Source organism: Bos javanicus, chromosome 10 (genome assembly GCF_032452875.1).
Source record: "Bos javanicus breed banteng chromosome 10, ARS-OSU_banteng_1.0, whole genome shotgun sequence".
NCBI lineage: Eukaryota > Metazoa > Chordata > Mammalia > Artiodactyla > Bovidae > Bos > Bos javanicus.
Genome location: NC_083877.1, coordinates 13,207,751 through 13,226,441, shown reverse-complemented (window position 1 = coordinate 13,226,441; position 18,691 = coordinate 13,207,751). Strand labels below are relative to the sequence as shown.

The 18,691-nt window shown below is 43.2% G+C and overlaps 1 protein-coding gene across 3 annotated transcripts in view; it reads right to left on the bottom strand.

Moving 5' to 3' along the window:
- The window catches only part of DIS3L (DIS3 like exosome 3'-5' exoribonuclease), a 32,358-nt gene that overhangs the window by 1,481 nt on the left and 12,186 nt on the right, over positions 1-18,691 (bottom strand). Inside the window, exons 1-13 of one of the 3 annotated variants that reach the window (XM_061430132.1) lie at positions 18,330-18,415; positions 17,412-17,500; positions 15,866-16,042; positions 14,399-14,477; positions 13,108-13,287; positions 10,897-11,066; positions 9,690-9,851; positions 7,542-7,789; positions 6,352-6,444; positions 3,017-3,550; positions 2,100-2,254; positions 1,814-1,992; positions 100-245 (exon numbers count right to left, since the gene is read on the bottom strand). In XM_061430132.1, the coding sequence (XP_061286116.1) occupies positions 100-245; positions 1,814-1,992; positions 2,100-2,254; positions 3,017-3,550; positions 6,352-6,444; positions 7,542-7,789; positions 9,690-9,851; positions 10,897-11,066; positions 13,108-13,287; positions 14,399-14,477; positions 15,866-16,042; positions 17,412-17,480 (2,192 nt within the window). In that variant the 5' untranslated portion in view covers positions 17,481-17,500; positions 18,330-18,415. Of the gene's footprint in view, positions 1-99; positions 246-1,813; positions 1,993-2,099; positions 2,255-3,016; positions 3,551-6,351; positions 6,445-7,541; positions 7,790-9,689; positions 9,852-10,896; positions 11,067-13,107; positions 13,288-14,398; positions 14,478-15,865; positions 16,043-17,411; positions 17,501-18,329; positions 18,466-18,691 lie in introns of those variants that run through there. The other 2 variants (XM_061430131.1, XM_061430133.1) reach the window with 2 other exon arrangements.

Genomic DNA, 18,691 nt, shown 5'->3' with positions numbered 1-18,691 from the left:
ATCTTCCCAACCCAGGGATCAAACCCACCATTTCTATACTGTGTCTATATTGAGGTTAACTATGACTTCGTAACAACTTTTGTGTTAGAAATAACATACCTTGGTATAAACACAAGCACACCATTTGTCCTAATTGAATAAATGACCCCATCAGATATGCAACGCTCCTCAGTTTCTGGGTCTTTGTCTTTAAAATACATGCATTGGAAGAGCTCAGTAGACTGCTTCTGAGAATGCTGTGCTGCCTGTAAGAAGAAGCACAACCCCCAAACATGATGATGGGCCTCTTGACACCCCAGAAGAAACATGTGATTCATATTCCCAAAGAAACAAATGTCTTTTAAAAAGGCTAGGTTCTAGAAAACCATTAATACAAATATTCTCTATTATTAATTAAATCAATTTTGTAGGACCCTTTATCAATCCCTCAAACATGTCTTAGAAAATTAACTCTTTAAAGAGAACTGCTGCTAAGTCGCTTCAGTCATGTCCGACTCTGTGTGACCCCATAGACGGCAGCCCACCAGGTGCCCCCGTCCCTGGGATTCTCCAGGCAAGAACACTGCAGTGGGTTGCCATTTCCTTCTCCGATGCCTGAAAGTGAAAAGTGAAAGTGAAGTCGCTCAGTCGTGTCCGACCCTCAGCGATTCCATGGATTGCAGCCTACCAGGCTCCTCCGTCCATGGGATTTTCCAGGCAGGAGTACTACTTGTTTGTTATTTAAAAGCTGTTTATAGTTCACTCAAGACGATGAAAAGTACCCAGGTCTATAAGTCTGTCCTACCAAAATCCTGCTGATGGAAGTGCAAATTAGAACTATATTCTGGAGGGCAACTTAGTAATAGGTATGAAAGTTTTAATTATGCCTGATTTGTGTTAATGTATGGCAGATTTATTTATCTGATTTATTTCACTGTAAATTATAAAGCAATTATCTTCCAATTAAAAACAAAAGCTGAAAGTTTTGTGTACCCCTTTTGATTCAGTAATTCATTATTGCCAGGAATTTATCCAGGCAAAATGTGAGAAGTCTGTAAAAATGTATACACAAGGATGGTTGTAAACTAGATTGCCAGGAACACTGCTGCCTAACCAAACTTTGTGAAATGATGGCAACGTTCTGTAACTGTGTTGTCCCATAGGTAGCCACTAGCCACACGTGTCTATTAAGCATGTGAAACGTGGCTAGTGCAACTGAGGAGCTGAATTTTTAATTTAAACCAACATGAGTAGTGGCTACAAGATTGTTTAGTATCAAACTAGTGTTCTAACTGGATACAGATAATATTAAACATTTAGGCAGTTTGCAATCTGATGTTTAACCAAATGGTCTAGTTCTACTTAAGTTGTATAACATGGTCAATAGCAACAATATGAAATAAAATACAAAGTAGTTTCTGAAATAATGATGTAACTATATTGATATGGTGTGCTATCAATAACATATTAAGTGAAAAAAGGCCTACTTCAAACAGCAGGTATGACTGGATATTTTTATAAATAAAAAGCATTGTCTAGAATTGTTATTATCTTTGGGTAGTGAGATGATAGACATTCTTTCACATTTCTACATTTTGCGGGGAAAGAATCTGACTTGTTGAATCTCATAAATCCACATTAAGTATTTCAGAACATTTGTAAATGTATTGAGAGCTACTCAACAAACTTTATGATTTTTCATCTTTCTCATTGATTGGAATAATTCTAGAGTTTAACTTGCTGGAATATACGGTACTTCATTCCACTACACAATAAAGTTGATATTCTGTCAGCAATAGAGATGATGGGTAAGAGAATTAAAAATCCCTCTTACTCGGTTTCTGTTGTTGATATGTCTGCATAACTCCTCAAGATCTTTGTTGCTGAATAAATTTTCCTGAATTTCCATTTTCTTATCTTTTGAAATGGCTGCCATTAGTAATCGATGTACTATAATATCTGAGTATCTTCTTATTGGAGAGGTAAAGTGAGTATATTTATCTAATGCAAGACCTTAAAAAATAAACCAAAAAATCAAAATAAACAACAACAACAAAAAACTTTTTTAAACAGTTGGCTCAAGGCTTCGGCCACAAGAGAAGAAAATTGTAATCATTCACCATAGTGATGGAACTCCTCCTCGGCACATGATCCGGTGGAAAAATACAGAGCGTTAGACATGGCCTGTGTAGCCATTGATCGAAGTAACTTGTTGACGATGGGATCGTTGGGGTCATTTGCATTATCCAGAGAATCAGCCAGTGCTTTATTGGACCTGACAAAAAATGGAAAAATTCTTATTTGGTCCCCAGCAATAATTTACAAGTCAACCCTTTACTCACCAACTGAATACGCTCATCTGCCCATAGTTAAATTTATTTGGGACACATTTCAGAGAAGCAACTTTTTTTCAACTACAGAAATCTAACTTGCTTTTGAGATTTAAACACAGAAAATTTCAGAATTCAAATAACATTGTTTTCTGTTTTTGCCACACTGCACGGCTTACAGGATCTTAGTTCCCCAACCAAAAATGGAACCCAGGCCACCACAGTCAAAGCACCAAGTCCTAACCACTGGCTCACCAGGGAATTCCCTCCACTACCTTTCTTAAGTAGTGAAGAATAATGTGCTGAACCTATGAGGTGAAGTTAACACTCAGCACACAGTGGGTGGCCACGTACCTTTCGAGTTAAATTCCTAACACCCTTAACCTTAAACATCCTGTATAGGTCAATAAATGAAATTTTTCTTTTTTTAAATCAAGAATTATTGAGCCAAGGACTCCCCTGGGTGGTCCAGTGGTTAAAACTACATCATGCTTCAATTCCTGGTTGGGGAACTAAAATCCCCCAAGCCATGTGGGGCAGCCAAAAAGAAAAAAGGAAGCCTCTTTACCTACATTATAGTAAACGAAGAAAAGCTAAGTTTTCTCTTTTTGGTCAAAGATCTGGCTGTCACATTTTATAACCACTGTAAAATACATAAGTGTACAGTAACCCCTTCCATTTTCCTGCCCCTTCAAAAGAGAAATTACCGTGTATCTATGAAGAAGCCCTTTGCTTTAGCACACTCTCGGAGTTCGGAGAAAAACTCCTGATGTGGAGGAGGGTGTCGGCGCAGCAAGGCTTGATGAGGGAAGCTCTCCCAGATCTTCTTGGCTACCCAGTGGTTGGCCAGGATCATGCATTCAGCCACGGTCTCGTGGACTTCCAGGGGCTGCTTGGGGATGAGGTCGTGAATGTTCTTTTTCTCATCGAGCTGGATGCGAACCTCCACTCCTTCCAGCTCCAGGGCACCGCAGCTGTCTCGCTTGGCTCGGATGTGGCGGGCTATGTCAGTTAGCTTTCTGATCGCCCACACTAACTCCTCCAGCTTGGCTTGTCGGCTCTTCTCATCCAGGTCCTTGAATTCCGGAATATCCTTCACAACACTGAAGTTTCCGTCCAGCAAGTCTTGGGCTGCTTCATAAAACAGTTTGTATGCCGATCGAATAATGGTTCTGCCATACCATACTTTCTTAATTTCATAGGAGGTCTTATCTAATTCCCACATCACGCTTACAGCATACCTGCAAAACCAGTCACATGCATCATTGTTAATTCTACCATTTTTTGAAATGAACAGAACTAGAGCCTAAATGTAATGAAAGAAATGACATTGCTATGGGTTTCCGGTCTGATGTTTCAATCCAACACTCTGCTGCTAAGGTGAAAGATATTTAAAATTAAAATGAGGTTAGACAAGGTTCTGTGGATCTCTGAGCAAATCTGAAATGAGTTCACACGAACTGTTGCAAGCCCAACTTGATGGTTCTCCATGTTCCTTAGAACAGCACAGCACTGATAGAGTTAAGTCTACTGGGCTCTCTAGCAAAGAGGAGTCAAGCCTTTTGAATGCTACTAGGTAACACTGAACTAGGATATCAGTCTTGATGGCAGGTTCATGAGCAAAAAGTTCACTTAGTAAAGAACGACTTTAGCACCATCACTCTAACATCTGCAACTGACATCAAAAATAGAGCTAATTTCTTAACATGTGAAGAGCTCTTACATACCAACTACTACTAGATCAAGAAAGCAAAAGAGAAAGGGGCAAAAACCATGAAAGAGTTCATAGAACAGGATACACAAACGGCTTAGGCATACAAACAATGACTGTACGCATAGAAGTAAAAATGCAAATCAAAAGCACTTTTAAGATACCATGCTCATTTATCAAATTGGCCAAGATAAAAAAACACAATCTATTGTGTTGACAAGGCTGTGGGGAAACTAGCACTCTCATACAGTGATGGAGAATGTAACTGGTATAACCTCTATGGAAGGCGCTTTGCTTTTTAAACACAAATGCATATACCCTTTGACACAGAAATTTCACTTCTAGGACTTTATCTTCCAGAGATGCTGTACTTTTAAAAATGTGAAATGAGCTATAGTCCAAGTAATTCAGTACAGTTTTGTTTATAATAGCAAAAGCTTGGAAGCAATCCAAATTTCCATAGATACAGAACTGTTATTAATATGGAATGATCTCCAAGATACATTGTTAAGTTAAAAAAGAAGCAAGGTCTGAAGAGTATATATATGGTTACCATTTGTATGACAAAGAAAGACCACATGTCCAAATATGTGCATCAGTGTGTGAAATAACAGAAAACTTATGTTGGTCTTTGTCCCTATCTCCTGACACAGGGCTCCTGACACCCTTGTAATTTCCTGGGAGATAGGCATGTCTTGTTCTAATGAGGTGGGCTCCTGGAGGAGGCTGGTCACTAGAAAGACCAAGCCATGATTAGAAGCTTTCAATCCTGCCCCTCATTCTCTCGAGGAGAAGGGCTGAAAATGGAGTTACTAATGGATCACGCCAATGTGATGAAGCTTCCATAAAATCCCCAGTGAGCGAGGTTTGGAGAGCCTCTGGGTTGGTGAACACACGGAGGTGCTGGGAGAGTGGCACCCCGGGCCTAGAAGCTCCGTGTTCCTTCCACATACCTTGCCCTACACAACTCTTTCATCTGGATGTTCACCTGTATCCCTTATCATATACTTTTATACAGTGAACATAAGTAAATTGTTTTGCTGAGTTCTGAGAGCTGCTCTAACAATTAATTGAACCTGAGGAGGAGGTCTGGGTATCTCTGATTTATAGCCAGTAGGTCAGAAGTACAGGTAACAATGTGGACTTTCAAGTGGCATCTGAAGTGCAAGGAAGGGGTAGTGGAAAGCTCTAATCCAGCGTCCCCAATCTTCTGGCACCGGGGACCAGTTTCATGGAAGACAGTTTTTCCACAGACCAGGGGTGGACTGCGATGGTTTCAGGATGAGTCAAGAGCAGCAGGGTCCGTGCTATGAGAATCTAATGCCAACACTGGTCCAACAGGAGGCGGCGCTCAGGCGGTAACGCGAGCCATGGGGAGTGGCTGTAAATACAGATGAAGTTTCACTCACTTGCCTGCCCACTGCTCGCCTGATGTGTGACGGTCTGGTTCCTAACTGGTATCAGTCCATGACCTGGGGGCTGGGGACCCCTGCTCTAATCTACAGCGGGTCAGTCAGAAGCACGGTGACAATCTGGGCCTGTGACAGTGTCTGAAATTGGGGAGAGGGGGACAGCTGTGTGAGACTGAGCCCTTACCCTGTGGAACCTGATGCCGTCTCTGCGGAAGACAGCATCAGAACTGATTAAATTGTAGGACACCCAGCTGCGGTTGCAGAGAATAGCTTGGTGTGGAGAAAGACATCTGGTGGCGAGCAGTGTCAGATGTAATGTGCCCTCTGTAAAGACAAAGGAGACTTATGGGAAAGAAAGACATAGCAGGGAAGAGCTGGGTGTTGCCCCATACAGGAAGGTGGAAAACTGAGAATGCTTTTTCGTTCCAGTATTGTATCTAAAAAATACTTAAGAAATTGGTAACTGATGCAAAGTGGCAGGTGGGAGCCTTTCACTAAACATCTTTTGGAAGGTGTGAATTTTCAGCTTCAAGGACAGATATAAACTTTAATTACAACAAATAACCACAAAACTCCCTAAGTTCATGATCCTTGTGAAAAACAGCCTCAACCAGGGAACATATATGTACAAAGGGACATACATTTGTTCTTAGACTTTGACTTTAAAAAGTCAACAAGAGGAAGAAGCAGCCTCCCAGCTAGGCAGAAGGAAAGGAGACAAAAAGAAAAGAGGAGTGGAAGGGAAGGGAAGGTGCGAGCAATAAAGCTGCCCCCAAACAGAGGACTGGGGGGGAAAGAAGGGGTGGGAAGGGCGGTGGGAAAGTAGCTTAGAAAAAGGAAGTGGCCACAAGCAAGAGCTACCAGGCATCACAGAAGGACCAGGACGAGTTCTGACAATAGAAATAATGAACCAACTCACCTATCAACACCTCCCAGGAGGGAGCACACGTCAGCGCTGAGGATGGCGGGCAGCATGTCATAGCGACGGTCCGCTAAGTAGTAAGTGGTGGCCCTGTGAACGACACATGTGCAGGTCCATGACCTTCAGCAGCAAGAGGCAGAACTGCTGACGGCACAGGCTGCGGTGAGGAAATGGCTGAGGGCTCAGCGCCAATTCCCCAAGGCTGCTGCTTTTCATAAAGTGCAGCAGGCTGGGCAACAAAGCTATGCCTGTGTTCCCACTTTTCTAAGTGATGCCGCTTTGGGCTCAATATTCTTCCACTGATATAAAAGAGAAAGACAGAGTGGCACAAATCTTAGTTGTGTAGGAAAAATTAAAGTGTAACGATCCAGTATTTATAGAAAATAGGATATTACTACATGAAAAATTTAACCCATTTCACTGTAGCATACAACATGTGAAAAGATTTTGTTAAAAAAGGAAAGGCAGGGGCTTCCCTGGTGTCGAGGGGTTAAGAATCACCTGCCAATGCGTGGGACTCAGGTTCAGTCCTTGATCTGGGAAGATCCCACATGCCATGGGGCAACTAAGCCCTTGCAACCTCCCTCAAGAGAAGCCACTGCAAAGAGAAGCCCGCACACTGCAACTAGGGAGTAGCCCCCACTCATCCCAACTGGAGAATGCAGCCAAAAAACAAAGGAAACGTAATTGATCAAGATACTACTTTTCTCAAGGAAAAGGGGAAGTGAAAGTGAAGTCGCTCAGTCACGCCCGATTCTTTGTGACCCCATGGACAGGAGCCTGCACCAAGCTCCTCCGTCCATGAGATTTTCTAGGCAAGAGTACTGGAGTGGGTTGCCGTTTCTGGAAGGATCTTCAGGACTGTTCCCAATTGTGAAATCTTTGTTTTAAAAATCTGAAACTAGCATGGGCTTCCCAGGTGGTACGAGTGGTAAAGAACCCACCTGCCAGTGCAGGAGATGTAAGAGACTTGGGTTCGATCCCTGGGTAGGGAAGATCCCCTGGAGGAGGAAATGGCAACCCTCTCCAGTATTCTTGCCTGGAGAATCCCATGGACAGAGGAGCCTGGTGGGCTATAGTCCATACGGTTGCAAAAAGTCAGACACGACTGAAGTGACTTAGCACAGTTGCAGAACACATTATAGTCACACCCACACAATCCCAGTGCTGATTTCTAAAAGCATTACCTTGTCCTAGCTTCAATGTCAATATAGGAGTGTGGTGCTACAAAGTGCGTCACATCTGCAATGTGGACTCCAAGCTCCAGGTTGCCATTATCCAAGGCTCGGACTGAAAGGGTGTCATCCACGTCTTCACAGCCGCTGGGGTCGATGCTGAACACCAGGTGGGTTTTCCTCAGGTCTTCACGTTCTCGTTCCTCTTGCGAACTTACCTTCCAGGGATTTTCCGGTGTGTTGACTGGCATCTCACACATCTGTACAGGGAGAGGCCCAAGATTCAGCAATTCATGCACCAGAAGTTTCCATAAAAACTCTCTAACATTCTCCATGTGACCGCATAGAAACCCCATTCATTACTCATTGTGTACGTGTGCTAACTCATTCAGTCATGTCCGACTCTTTGCGACCCTACGGACTGTAGCCCACCAGGCTCCTCTGCCCATGGGATTCTTCAGGCAAAAATACTGGAGTAGGTTGCCATTTCCTCCTCCAGGGGATCTTCCCGACCCAAGGATTGAACCCGAGTCTCTTACGTCGCCGGCATTGGCAGGCGGATTCTTCCCACTAGTGCCACCTGGGAAGCCCCTCATTACTCACTACCTTCTACCTATTTGTTTCTTTTGAGCAATAATTATTTATTAGGTGCCTAATACGTGTCAGGAGCCGTGTGAGGTTCTGGAAAGTCGGGACTCAATAGGAAAGACACAATCTGCATGCCCTTGAGGATTCTACAGTCTGACAGGAAATGTTCCAGAGCATTTACAGTTCCTTTAGTTGTGAGGGTGCGGGCAAGAATGAATGGGTGGCTTATAAAAAGTACAATATCTACCACATTTTCAAATGATCCATTTGTTTAAATATATTTGAGCTTTTAATTCAAGTCAAGCCCTGAAAAAAATCAACATGTCCCAGATATTAAAAACATATTCCCTTTTTAAAGCAGGATCAATCTTGGGCATTTTTTTTCTGCATTATTACCTATTCAAGCCATCAATTTGCAGTTAAGTAGGCTAAAAAGGAAGAATTCTAGTCCTGTGAAGTCTAATTCATGTTTTATTTTGTTCCAACATTTTCACTAAGCTGTCAAAACAAGCCAACAAATGATTTCAAGATACTAATGTTAAACATAAAATTTTAATAATGTAAGATATTCTAAAGTATTTTTACTATTATAGTTACTATTCTGTCAAAAATTATAATGAAAATAAGAACACCCATATGCTCTTGATGACAATGCAAACTGGCCCAATTTTTCTGGAGGACAACCTGCCTATTCACAGCAAAAGCTATTTAAATTTTTTATGCCCTTTGACTTGGTAATCTCACTTTAAGTATTACATTCCAAAGAAAATGATCAAAAGATTAAAAAAAAGTGATGTTTATGAAACATTTGAAGTAGCACCTTTTATAATACTGAAACATTAAAAATCCCAAATGCTCAACAACTGAGGAAAGCTTAAGTAAACTAGAATACATCAATATAGAGTAATTTGCCATCATTATTAACAGTAAGTAGGCTATGTCAACACATAGAAATAATTTTAAGTGCAAGAAGCAAAAAATAGCCTGTGTGCACTATGAATATAGCTATGCAAGAATAATAAACACAATTTATGAGGATTTTTAACAGATCATAACGTGACAGAAATAGCTGATGCTTTATGTTCACACAATTTTTGTTTTCTGTAAAGGTTACAAAAATGGTTTCATAATGAGCATGATTTTTTTGATACATGGGTCAGAGATGTATACCCAAGAAGCTGCTTCCCACAGCTTTCTGCAGGCCTCTGGTTGAATGATCAAGACAGGGAGCAGAGCCCAGTGGGTCTGTAACAACCAGGTACCCATGTAGTTACGGGGGATGGATGCATACTGATGATAAGATGCTGACATACCATTTGTAAGCACAGTTGGAAACATTTAAAAATCTGAGAGCTATGAGGCTGTAAGAAACTGCACTTGAAGTTGACTCCAGTCTCGTTCAAACACAGAGTTAAAGAGGAATGAACTTCTCCCATTAGCTGTGGTTTAGATAGCAGTTTGTTACACAGTACAAAAATTTTTCTTTCTTACTGACAGAACAACAACAACGGCAGACGAACGAAAAAGCAGAGAATGTCTTTTATCAGACCACAGCACTGGGGCGAGTCTGACCTGAGCTTCGGAAAAGGGGACAACTGAGATGCTGTTCTCCACCAGGATGGTTGCAATTTCCCCTTCCAGATCTCCGATTCTTCCTAGAACACGCACGAAATGTCCATTTGGGTACATAGATGTCGACTCCCAGGAATCGATGCGCACGACCACCCTGAAGTCCTGCACAGAGAGGGGGAAACACGAACCCAGTGTCAGGAGTAAGTGGGTCAATTAGCAACACCAAACAAGGGATAAACAGCATTGAGCTCCATAGACAGTGGCCAATTTATTAATACAAATAACCATCTTCTTCTCTTGTTTTCCTTTTATTGGGTTCTTCCTGTTTTACTAAATGGTCAGATGGCAGGTAAATGCTTAACGCAGTGCTTTGAAGGGAGGCATTACCTCTCTGCACCAAGATGAAAACCTGAGAAAGAGAGAACCAACTGTGACACGTTCTAGTTAACATATGCAGCCCAAGGGAAAAACCCAACTATGCACAGTCCAATTTGTGTGTGTGTTTGGAGTTACTTTCTAATTTCTTAAGACATCTTTTGGCGGGGAGAAGGTAATCAGCGTGAACTGAACCTCACTGCCCCATATTCCAGCAAGCCACAGATACGGAAAGCAGCTATTGCACCTGGCCTCTGAGAGCCTGAGTGAGGCTTCAGGATGGAAAGGTACAGGATGAACAGGTTACTGGCTGGGGACAGCCTGCTTCAGCGTCTCATTTACAAACTACAGAACATGGGGCAAATCAGACTGGGTGATGCCTGCACCCTTTGCCACAGTAAAGGTTAATTTCTAACTTTCTTGTTTATGTCTTCTCTCCGGGGCTCTGTTCCTTTATGGATAATCGATTCTGTGAAGTACCACTATATCATCCCCACAGGGCAGAGCAATCGTATTTCTATATCACTTGCTGGAAGAAAGCTTGTTAGCGTTGGCAAAGTGTATCTATTGGAAGTTTCTGTGTTGGACAGCTGGATAATGAATGTTCTCTCCGGCTGTCCTGCACAGCTCTTTCTAGGACGGTTTCTCTCTGGCCTTCATTTATTAACCAAGGACTACTTAATAGATGATTCTATATATTTAGAATTTTTAGAAAACAGGATCTCGGAATGCCACATGCCATCAATAATTTACCCCTTCTTATGCAAAGAAGTTAACGTTTCCTGGTACTGCTCAAAAGCTGGCAGAGACAAGAGGCGAAGAGAGGGGGTACCTGGAGGGCTTCTGCTTGTTGAGTGCTGATTCGGATTTTGGGAATTCTGTAATCCCAAGGTGTAACTAGGATTTTCTGAGCATTTTTGCCCTGTGACTGGACCTCTTCTATGGATGGAAATGTCACCACATAGTCCCGCCAGTTCTTCTGAAGGATGCCTACCACTCTGCCTTTGGGAAAACAAAACAAAAGAAACCTTCGCTGGTAAGGTGTCACCTAACTGGACTCTGACCAGCTCAGCAGTGAGGAAGAAAACAGGAAATGCAACATCCAATTTTTTCAAGCACATCCACACAACTTGAGAGATGCAAACATTTGCCTTTCTTTTAAGAAGGATGGATCATTTTTTTTTAAGATAGGTAATTTTTAAAATAAACACTGTTAGTATGCGCCCCCCTCCTTTTTTTTTTTTTTTGTGGGGTGACTTTTAGAAGCCATTAGTCCCACTTTCTCTTCGGCCCTTACTTCACCAAACTCAGGTTTAGGTATGTTGGGAAAAGTCAATGATTTTCACCTTTTTTTTTTTTTTGACCACAGGGATCTTAGTTTCCTGATCAGGGATTGAATCCATGCCCCCTGCAGGGGAAGCATGAGGTCTTAACCACTGGGCTGCCAGCGAAGTCCCTGATCTTCACTTTTTTAAACCTATGCCTTCTGTTGGGCGTTTTCACTGTCTTGCATTTTCCTACCAGCCAAAATCATTTGGTTCAACATTATTCACAGAAAAAGTATACAAATCATAAGTCTGATACGTAAAACTTTTAATCATCACAGACTGAAGTCAAGAAAAGGCAAAGTATAACATTTAAAAGTGCTATCTTTGCTTTCCCCAAGTATTTATGGAGGCCCTGTTCTAGGTTCTAGCAGGGAACACAGCTGTATCAGAACAAAGTCCCTGACTGCTTGGGGTCTACACTCCAGTCTGGGTGTCTGTGGGGGCGGGAGACAAATATGTGAGGCAGGGAGGACTGCTAGGAGATGCAGAGTAGCGTAAGGTGACCAGGAGCATGAAGGGTCAGAATAGCAGCTATTTCAAATGAAGTGACTTCTGAGCAGAGACCTGAAGTGAGGAGAGGAGGTGTGAGGTTTGGGGAAAGCTTGTTTCTCAGGTGGTAAAGGACAAGTTGGTAACCGTGGCAGAAGCAGAGACCTGACAGGACCTGAAGATTTTAAAAGGATCACTGTGGCTCCCTTGCCGAGAAGACTCTCTGGGAGCAAGGACAGGCACAGGGAGGCGAGCGAGGCGGCTGTCGGGAAAATCTCTCCCGAAGGTCTTCGTGCACTGACTTAGGAGCCAAGTGGCAGAGGGCAGGGGCGGCTGGACCCAGACCACGCCTTAAAGCTAGAGTGGACAGCACACGCCGATGTGTGAACGAAGGTGCGGATAGCTCCAAGGTCTTGGGTTGACCAACTGTAAGAACAGCCTTGCCATTTACTGAGATGGGGAACAGTTGGAGAGAAACAGGTTGGGGGGCAGAAATCAGGATTTTGTTATTAGGTGTGCTAAGTTTGAGGTGCCTGTTAAGACATCCAGGGGAGGAAGCCAAACAGATGACTGAGTAGACAAAACTGGCTGTGGAAGGGCTCTGGGCTGGAGGGACAGTCAGAGGACTGGAGGCAGCTCCTGGGGAGAGTGTGCGGAGAGGGAGAGATCCAGAGAGGAGGCCGGGTGCATCCGAGAGGACAGTAAGACGGGCAAGAACCAGCAAAGGAATAAGCAGGAATCCACCAGTGGAGGAGAAGAGCCCAGAAGCCGAAGACAAGGCAGTGGTCTGCCAGCCAAATGCTGCTGGCAGGTTATAGGTGCCAAGGACTGTGGGCGGTGAGGTCACCGGTGACTCTGACAAAGGACAAGAGGTAGGAGGGGGTGGGGCCTGGATGTTGCGGTTTTGGGAGAGACCAGGGAGAGAGGAACTGGAGAGGAGAGAGAGAATTCCCTTTTCAATGAGTTTCTCCAGAAACTGAAGCAGGGAAAACGGCGATAGCTGGAGAGGATGTGGGACCTAAGAGGGTTTTTATTTTGTTTTAAGGTGAGACATATTATAGCCTATTTGGGTGCTGATGAGAACTAAATAAACTTGCAGAGACGGGAAACTGATAATGTAGGAAAAGAGACGATATCATATATTAATAATTGCAGTACTTCTGGACTAAGGAGAGGAAAAATAAACAGTCTGCTTGGACGAGCAGGCAGCTTTCGGGCTGGCTCACCTGTGGGCATGGGCTCACTTGGGGACTCGCCCAGGGCCTTGTCATCACCGTCATTCTCACCCAGGGCGGTGGTTCTCCCCTTCCATTCACTTTTAGGGAGCAGTTCGACAACCACCACGTCTCCATGAATTGAGCGGTTTCGAGCCTTCATCCCGTGGATTAGGACGTCACTGACGAGATCTGCTTTGGGAGCAGCACAGAGAAACCCCATAAAGCCAAGGGGGAGACCTCACCAGTGAGGCCTTTCAAACATAATCCGTTCAAGATCTAATCAGCATTATTGTAAATAAAAGCTCCCTCCTTTCAAAGATGGAAGTCAAACTGAAGGCAAACTTTTGCCCCACAGGTTAGGAAGGAAGAAAGGCTGCTGCCAGGCCGTGCTGCAAAATGTGCTTTCATAAAGCCACCCCCAACCATCTTTTTTTTTGGCCCCACCGCTTGACATATGGGATCTTAAGTTTCCCAACCAGGGATCAAATCTGCATTCCCTGCCCTGGAAGTGTAGAGTCTTAACGGCTGCACTGCCAGGGAAGTCCCTCAACTGCCTTCTAAGGTAGCTTCCCTGCATGAGACAGTGTCAGCCCACACTGGGACTCTGTCTCATACCTTCGGGGGCCACGTGTCCAGGGAGCGGTCAGCAGGCTGCTGAACTGCAGATATTGCAGAACTAGAAGCCTGACGAGCAGAAGCCCGGAGAAAGCCATTGCTTCTCACCCTCCTCCAGCCTCACCCTGTCATTGCAGATCTAACAGTACACTCTATTATGATACAATTTAGTCACACTTTTTTTTCATCTATGTTACTTTTTAAAAGACTCCAATGAGGCAATATATTAGCTCAGTGATGCAGCACAGGACTATGTCTTAAAACCTCACAGGTTCAGCCCCACTGCTTACCGCGTGCACCATCCTGGGACAGTTACTTTGCTTCTCTGTCGTTAAATTTCTTCATGTGTAGAAGGCAGTAAACAATAACAATACCTACTTTATTTATTTATTTATTTATTTTACAATACCTACTTTAAGTGCTTAGAATAGTATCTGATACATAATAAGCACCCAATAAAATGGTAGCTATTACCATTTTTTAGAGTTATTACCAAAAAATCAGAAATTATAGACAAAAAGGATAGGGAAGAAAAAAAAAAAAAGCCCATGATTCCACACAACCAGTGTATGTGAGGATATCTGACACGGCACGTATGAAGTGACAATTTCAACTTTGCTTTCTTCAGTCTGTAATATCAGAATAAAAAAGCAGTATGGAAATTTATGTAAGGTTTATACTGAACCTGAATCTTTACTGCTGGCTCCTTGAAGTCGAACAAAAGCTTCTATTTGTGCTCTGTGTTTGTTGACATTCAGAGTTCCCTAAAATCAAAATCAATATGAAAAGCTTCTTTTCTGTCTGTTTTAACCTCCAAAAGGTATAGCTCAAAAGTTTTATGAAAATATCCCCATTATATTCTTATAAGGTTTATGATCCCTTTCTTTAGGAATAATAATAATAATTCATCACCAATGTTTATTTTCTCTGGAGAATGTACCTTCATTTTGACCTACTCTTAGCTGTACCAAGCGTTGCAAGTGTGACGATTTATCTTACCTAAGTGATGAGCAGTCTTTAAAATATCTTCTTCCCCAAAATATCCTCCGGAATGCTGTAAACTTCATTACCAATCGGAAGCATTAGCCTCTCCAACAGATATAGTGCTTAAACCCCCACATTCAGGGACTTCCCTGATGGTCCAGTGACGAAGACTCCTTGCTCCCAGTGCAGGGGGGCCTGGGTTCAAATCCTGGTCAGGGAGCTAGATCCCACATACAACTGAGAGTTCACATGTCACAACTAACAATCTCACGTGTCACAACAAGGATCAAAGATCCCACAAATAAATAAATAATAAAAAAAACCCTACACTTTAGGGAGGGAGTTTAGTGTGGTAGGTTCAACCTAAATCTATGTAAAAATCTATATGTAAAATCGACGGTAGAATAGTTCTGTATCTTGACTGTGGTGGTAAATACACAATTTACACATGTGATTAAACTGCATGTGTGCACACATGCACACACAGAGTAAAGCACACAGAGCTGTTGAAATCTGAATAATAATTTTGATTTCCTCTCAAGACCCTGATAGTATCTGGGTCCTGGGTCCTGAGATAACACACAGACACACTTGAAAGGGGCAGGAAAATGGGAAAGGCATGAGGAAGTCCAATTTCAACAACTTTACAATTCTGCCAAACCTCCACACCTTAATGCAAAAATACATTCTCTTTCCCAGTGACATGCGTGCTAAGTCGTGTCTGTTTCTGTGTGACGCTATGACCTGTAGCCCACCAGGCTCCTCTGTCCATGGGATCCTCCAGGCAAGAATAGTGGAGTGGGTTGCCATGTCCTTCTCCAGGGATCTTCCCGATCCAGGGATCAAACCAGCATCTCTTACATCTCTTACATTTGCAGGTGGTTCTTTGACCTCTAGTGCCACCTGGGAAGCCCACGGGAGGCATTGAAAGGCTACCTGTGTGATGCTTAGTGTGTAACCTAACTAAGAACACTAGAGAGCGGCTCCAAACCCAAGGCTGATGCCTACGGAGGGGACTCCCACGTCACCTGGAACACTGGCGACTCTGACTTACTGAGACCATCTCGCTGACAGCCTTTGAAATCAGAGGCCTGGGACAGGAGCCAAATAAAGAAGAGCAGGAAACACACTGGTTGGTCCCGTGCCGATTCTCCATCACCACCCTCACCTGGATGTAGCGCCCAGACTTGATGCCGGCTTCTAGCACTTCCAGGGGTACGTGTTCTGGGTACTCCTTCCCATGGCTCTCCTGACTCTCATTCTCTCTTTCTCGTCGAGACTGAAGGATAGACTCACAGAGCTCATGGGCGGCCTTTAAATCAGGCCAAAAATTGTCCAGGTAGTTCTGCATTTAACCAAGAGAAACATGATCAGAAGATAAAGATTCTGTTATAGCAGCATTACGAAAACTCCCGAACAGGAACTGCTGGCATGCGGTTTTGAAGAGGGGTTAAATGGGCAGTACCCTCCCAAACCTCATGCTACCAGTTCATTTTATACCATCTCATTAATCCTGGCAGCCTTGCCCAAGGAACCGCAGGGAGGCTGTTCCTACCATGGAATGCTTCTACCCCCGATCACTCTGCATTTTCAGATCTCCCTCACTCTCCACAAACAAGCAAGTATGTGCACACGTCCGGGCTGCCTGTCTTTACAGGGATCTCATTGCTGCAGGTAACAGCCCCCAGTGAATGGAGAGGAAAAGCTCCTACATGTGCACTGTTTAAAAAATCTTGAAATATTTGAGATTAATAAGAAATCTAAATAACCTGGCAAAAAATGGTGAGGAGTAGAGTATAATAAGGCAGAGTCTCCCCTCCTTCAACCTATAGGCAATCTCAGATGAGCAGAGGAGGGAAGGAAAGAGGTTTCTGTTCTTTGGTGTTAGGCTTTCCAGCCTCATAAGCTCCCTGAGGACCACATCTTCTTTTGTGACTATACAGATATAGTCACAATTTTCATGTGGAGACACTTGTGGGGATGCTCTATCAATGTGACGACCTGGTATGAAACATAATTCCCAAACAAGTGTCAGGGTCGCTTCCAAGTAGAATATTACTGAATATTATTGTACTTCTTGGTGTAACTTGCAGAGAGGCCCTAGAAAAGACACCAAGGTCACCACCCAGAGGAGACTGGTGTGGTGAGGTTGCCTGCGCTTCATCTACTTCCCGTGTCCAGGCTACATGCCTTCACTTCTTCAAGAGGAATTTATTGTCCTCACTCCTTCCAATCTACCTTCAAGTCTCCACAGAAAATTCTGGGCTTCCTGCTCATCTGAACTTCATAGTATCTCTTTTTCTCTGCTATCATACACTGCTGTAAAGCCCTCGGTCACACAGTTTGCTTAGGAAATGCTATACAAAATCAAACTGTACTATGCTACTGGGCTACAGAGAAAAGTAATTTTCACAAAAAGTAGAAAAACGTAATTTTAGTCAACTGTCCTCTGCAGGAACAAGACATGATGTATTGCAACAGAAAAAATAAGTGACACTGCCATTAATATCCAGCGCCCCTGGATTTTTCTGGCATGTTGGAACACTTTTTCTTTATAGCAGGGCCAAGAAAATTCTATTGGCAAATCTTTAGCAATACATGCACATGGGAACCTTTATAGGATCTACAATTCAAAATCCAACTAGATGTTCTGTAAACTGACACAGGTAATGGAGGGCCTCATTCTAGTTTCTGAATCAAAAAACAATATTCACCATTGAAACCTGATCGACCAACTGGGCAGGCAGAAGTGACCAGTAATCTCTTGAGAGATTAACAGGCATCCTATTCTCCAAAAAGGTACCTAAGAAATAGGAGAACTGTGTTGGTCAGAAAGCTCAAAAAACAGTCACTGATAATGCTGCTGTTACATGGACACCAAGCTGGTCCAACAGCCTTCACAGAAGTAATATCACAGGTCACCCCTTCCTTTACTCTTACTGACCCGCGCCCAAGGTCACAAGTGAAGAAGTGTGAATAGTAGAAAAAGAAGATTGGCCTTTAAAACGATGTTTTGTGTATATTCAGCAAAACGGTTTTGGAGTCAACAGAGCTTAGTGATTAAGAGCTTTGGAGTCTGACTGCCTGGGTTCTCACCCCAGTTCTATCCCTCTCTCTCTGTGACCTTGGGCAAGCTGCTTTAGCCTTTCTGTTTCCTCACCAATAAAATGGGGATACTAACACCTGTCTCAAAGGGTTGTTGTTAGAACTAAATGAAATAATACACTCAGAACAGTGCCTGCCATAGATAAATGCTGGCTATTAGTTTTAGGTAGAACCATGTAAAACTGCCTTTTTGTAAGTCAAAGACAACAGAATGTTGGCAGTTTTATAAGATTCAACATATCGTCATTACTACTAGTATTATTGTTATGACTCTAAACATGTGTTCACTGTCAATAGGGATTTACTGGTCTGCAGTCTTAGAAACTGTAGGCCTTACAGTCACAGGGAGTTTGCCCAAATTTGCCAAAGATAAGATTAATTAGGTGGAGAGTGATAAAGACGCGGAACTTCTTTAAAGTCTTCATTCTTTATTTTCCCTTTTCTGTACTGCCAAAGGGATCCAGAGCCTTAGGGGTACCACTGTGGAAGTGAACACACACACACACACACACCCCAGCTGGAAATACCTTGAAGGAAATCACAAACACTCCTCCCGTTTCACTTCCATACTGCTGAATTGCCTCTTCATCTTCTGTCACCATAACGATGGGCATCCTATCCTGGCAGTGGTGGTAGTACCAAGCGGCGGCATTGTAGATGCTCCTAGGAAGCAAGGGGCACGTGAGCCCTCCCAAGGCAGACACACTCAAGCTCCTGATCAGAACGTCATACGTGGCTTTCAGTCTGCTCCCCTTTGGTTTATACAGACAACCATTCATTCATTCACCACATACTTCCTGAGCACCCATTATAAACATATCCTGGATTGGGTACTCTGGGGGAGAAAAAGAAGAATCAGAAAGTGCTTGAGATCTCTTGTTCTCTAAGA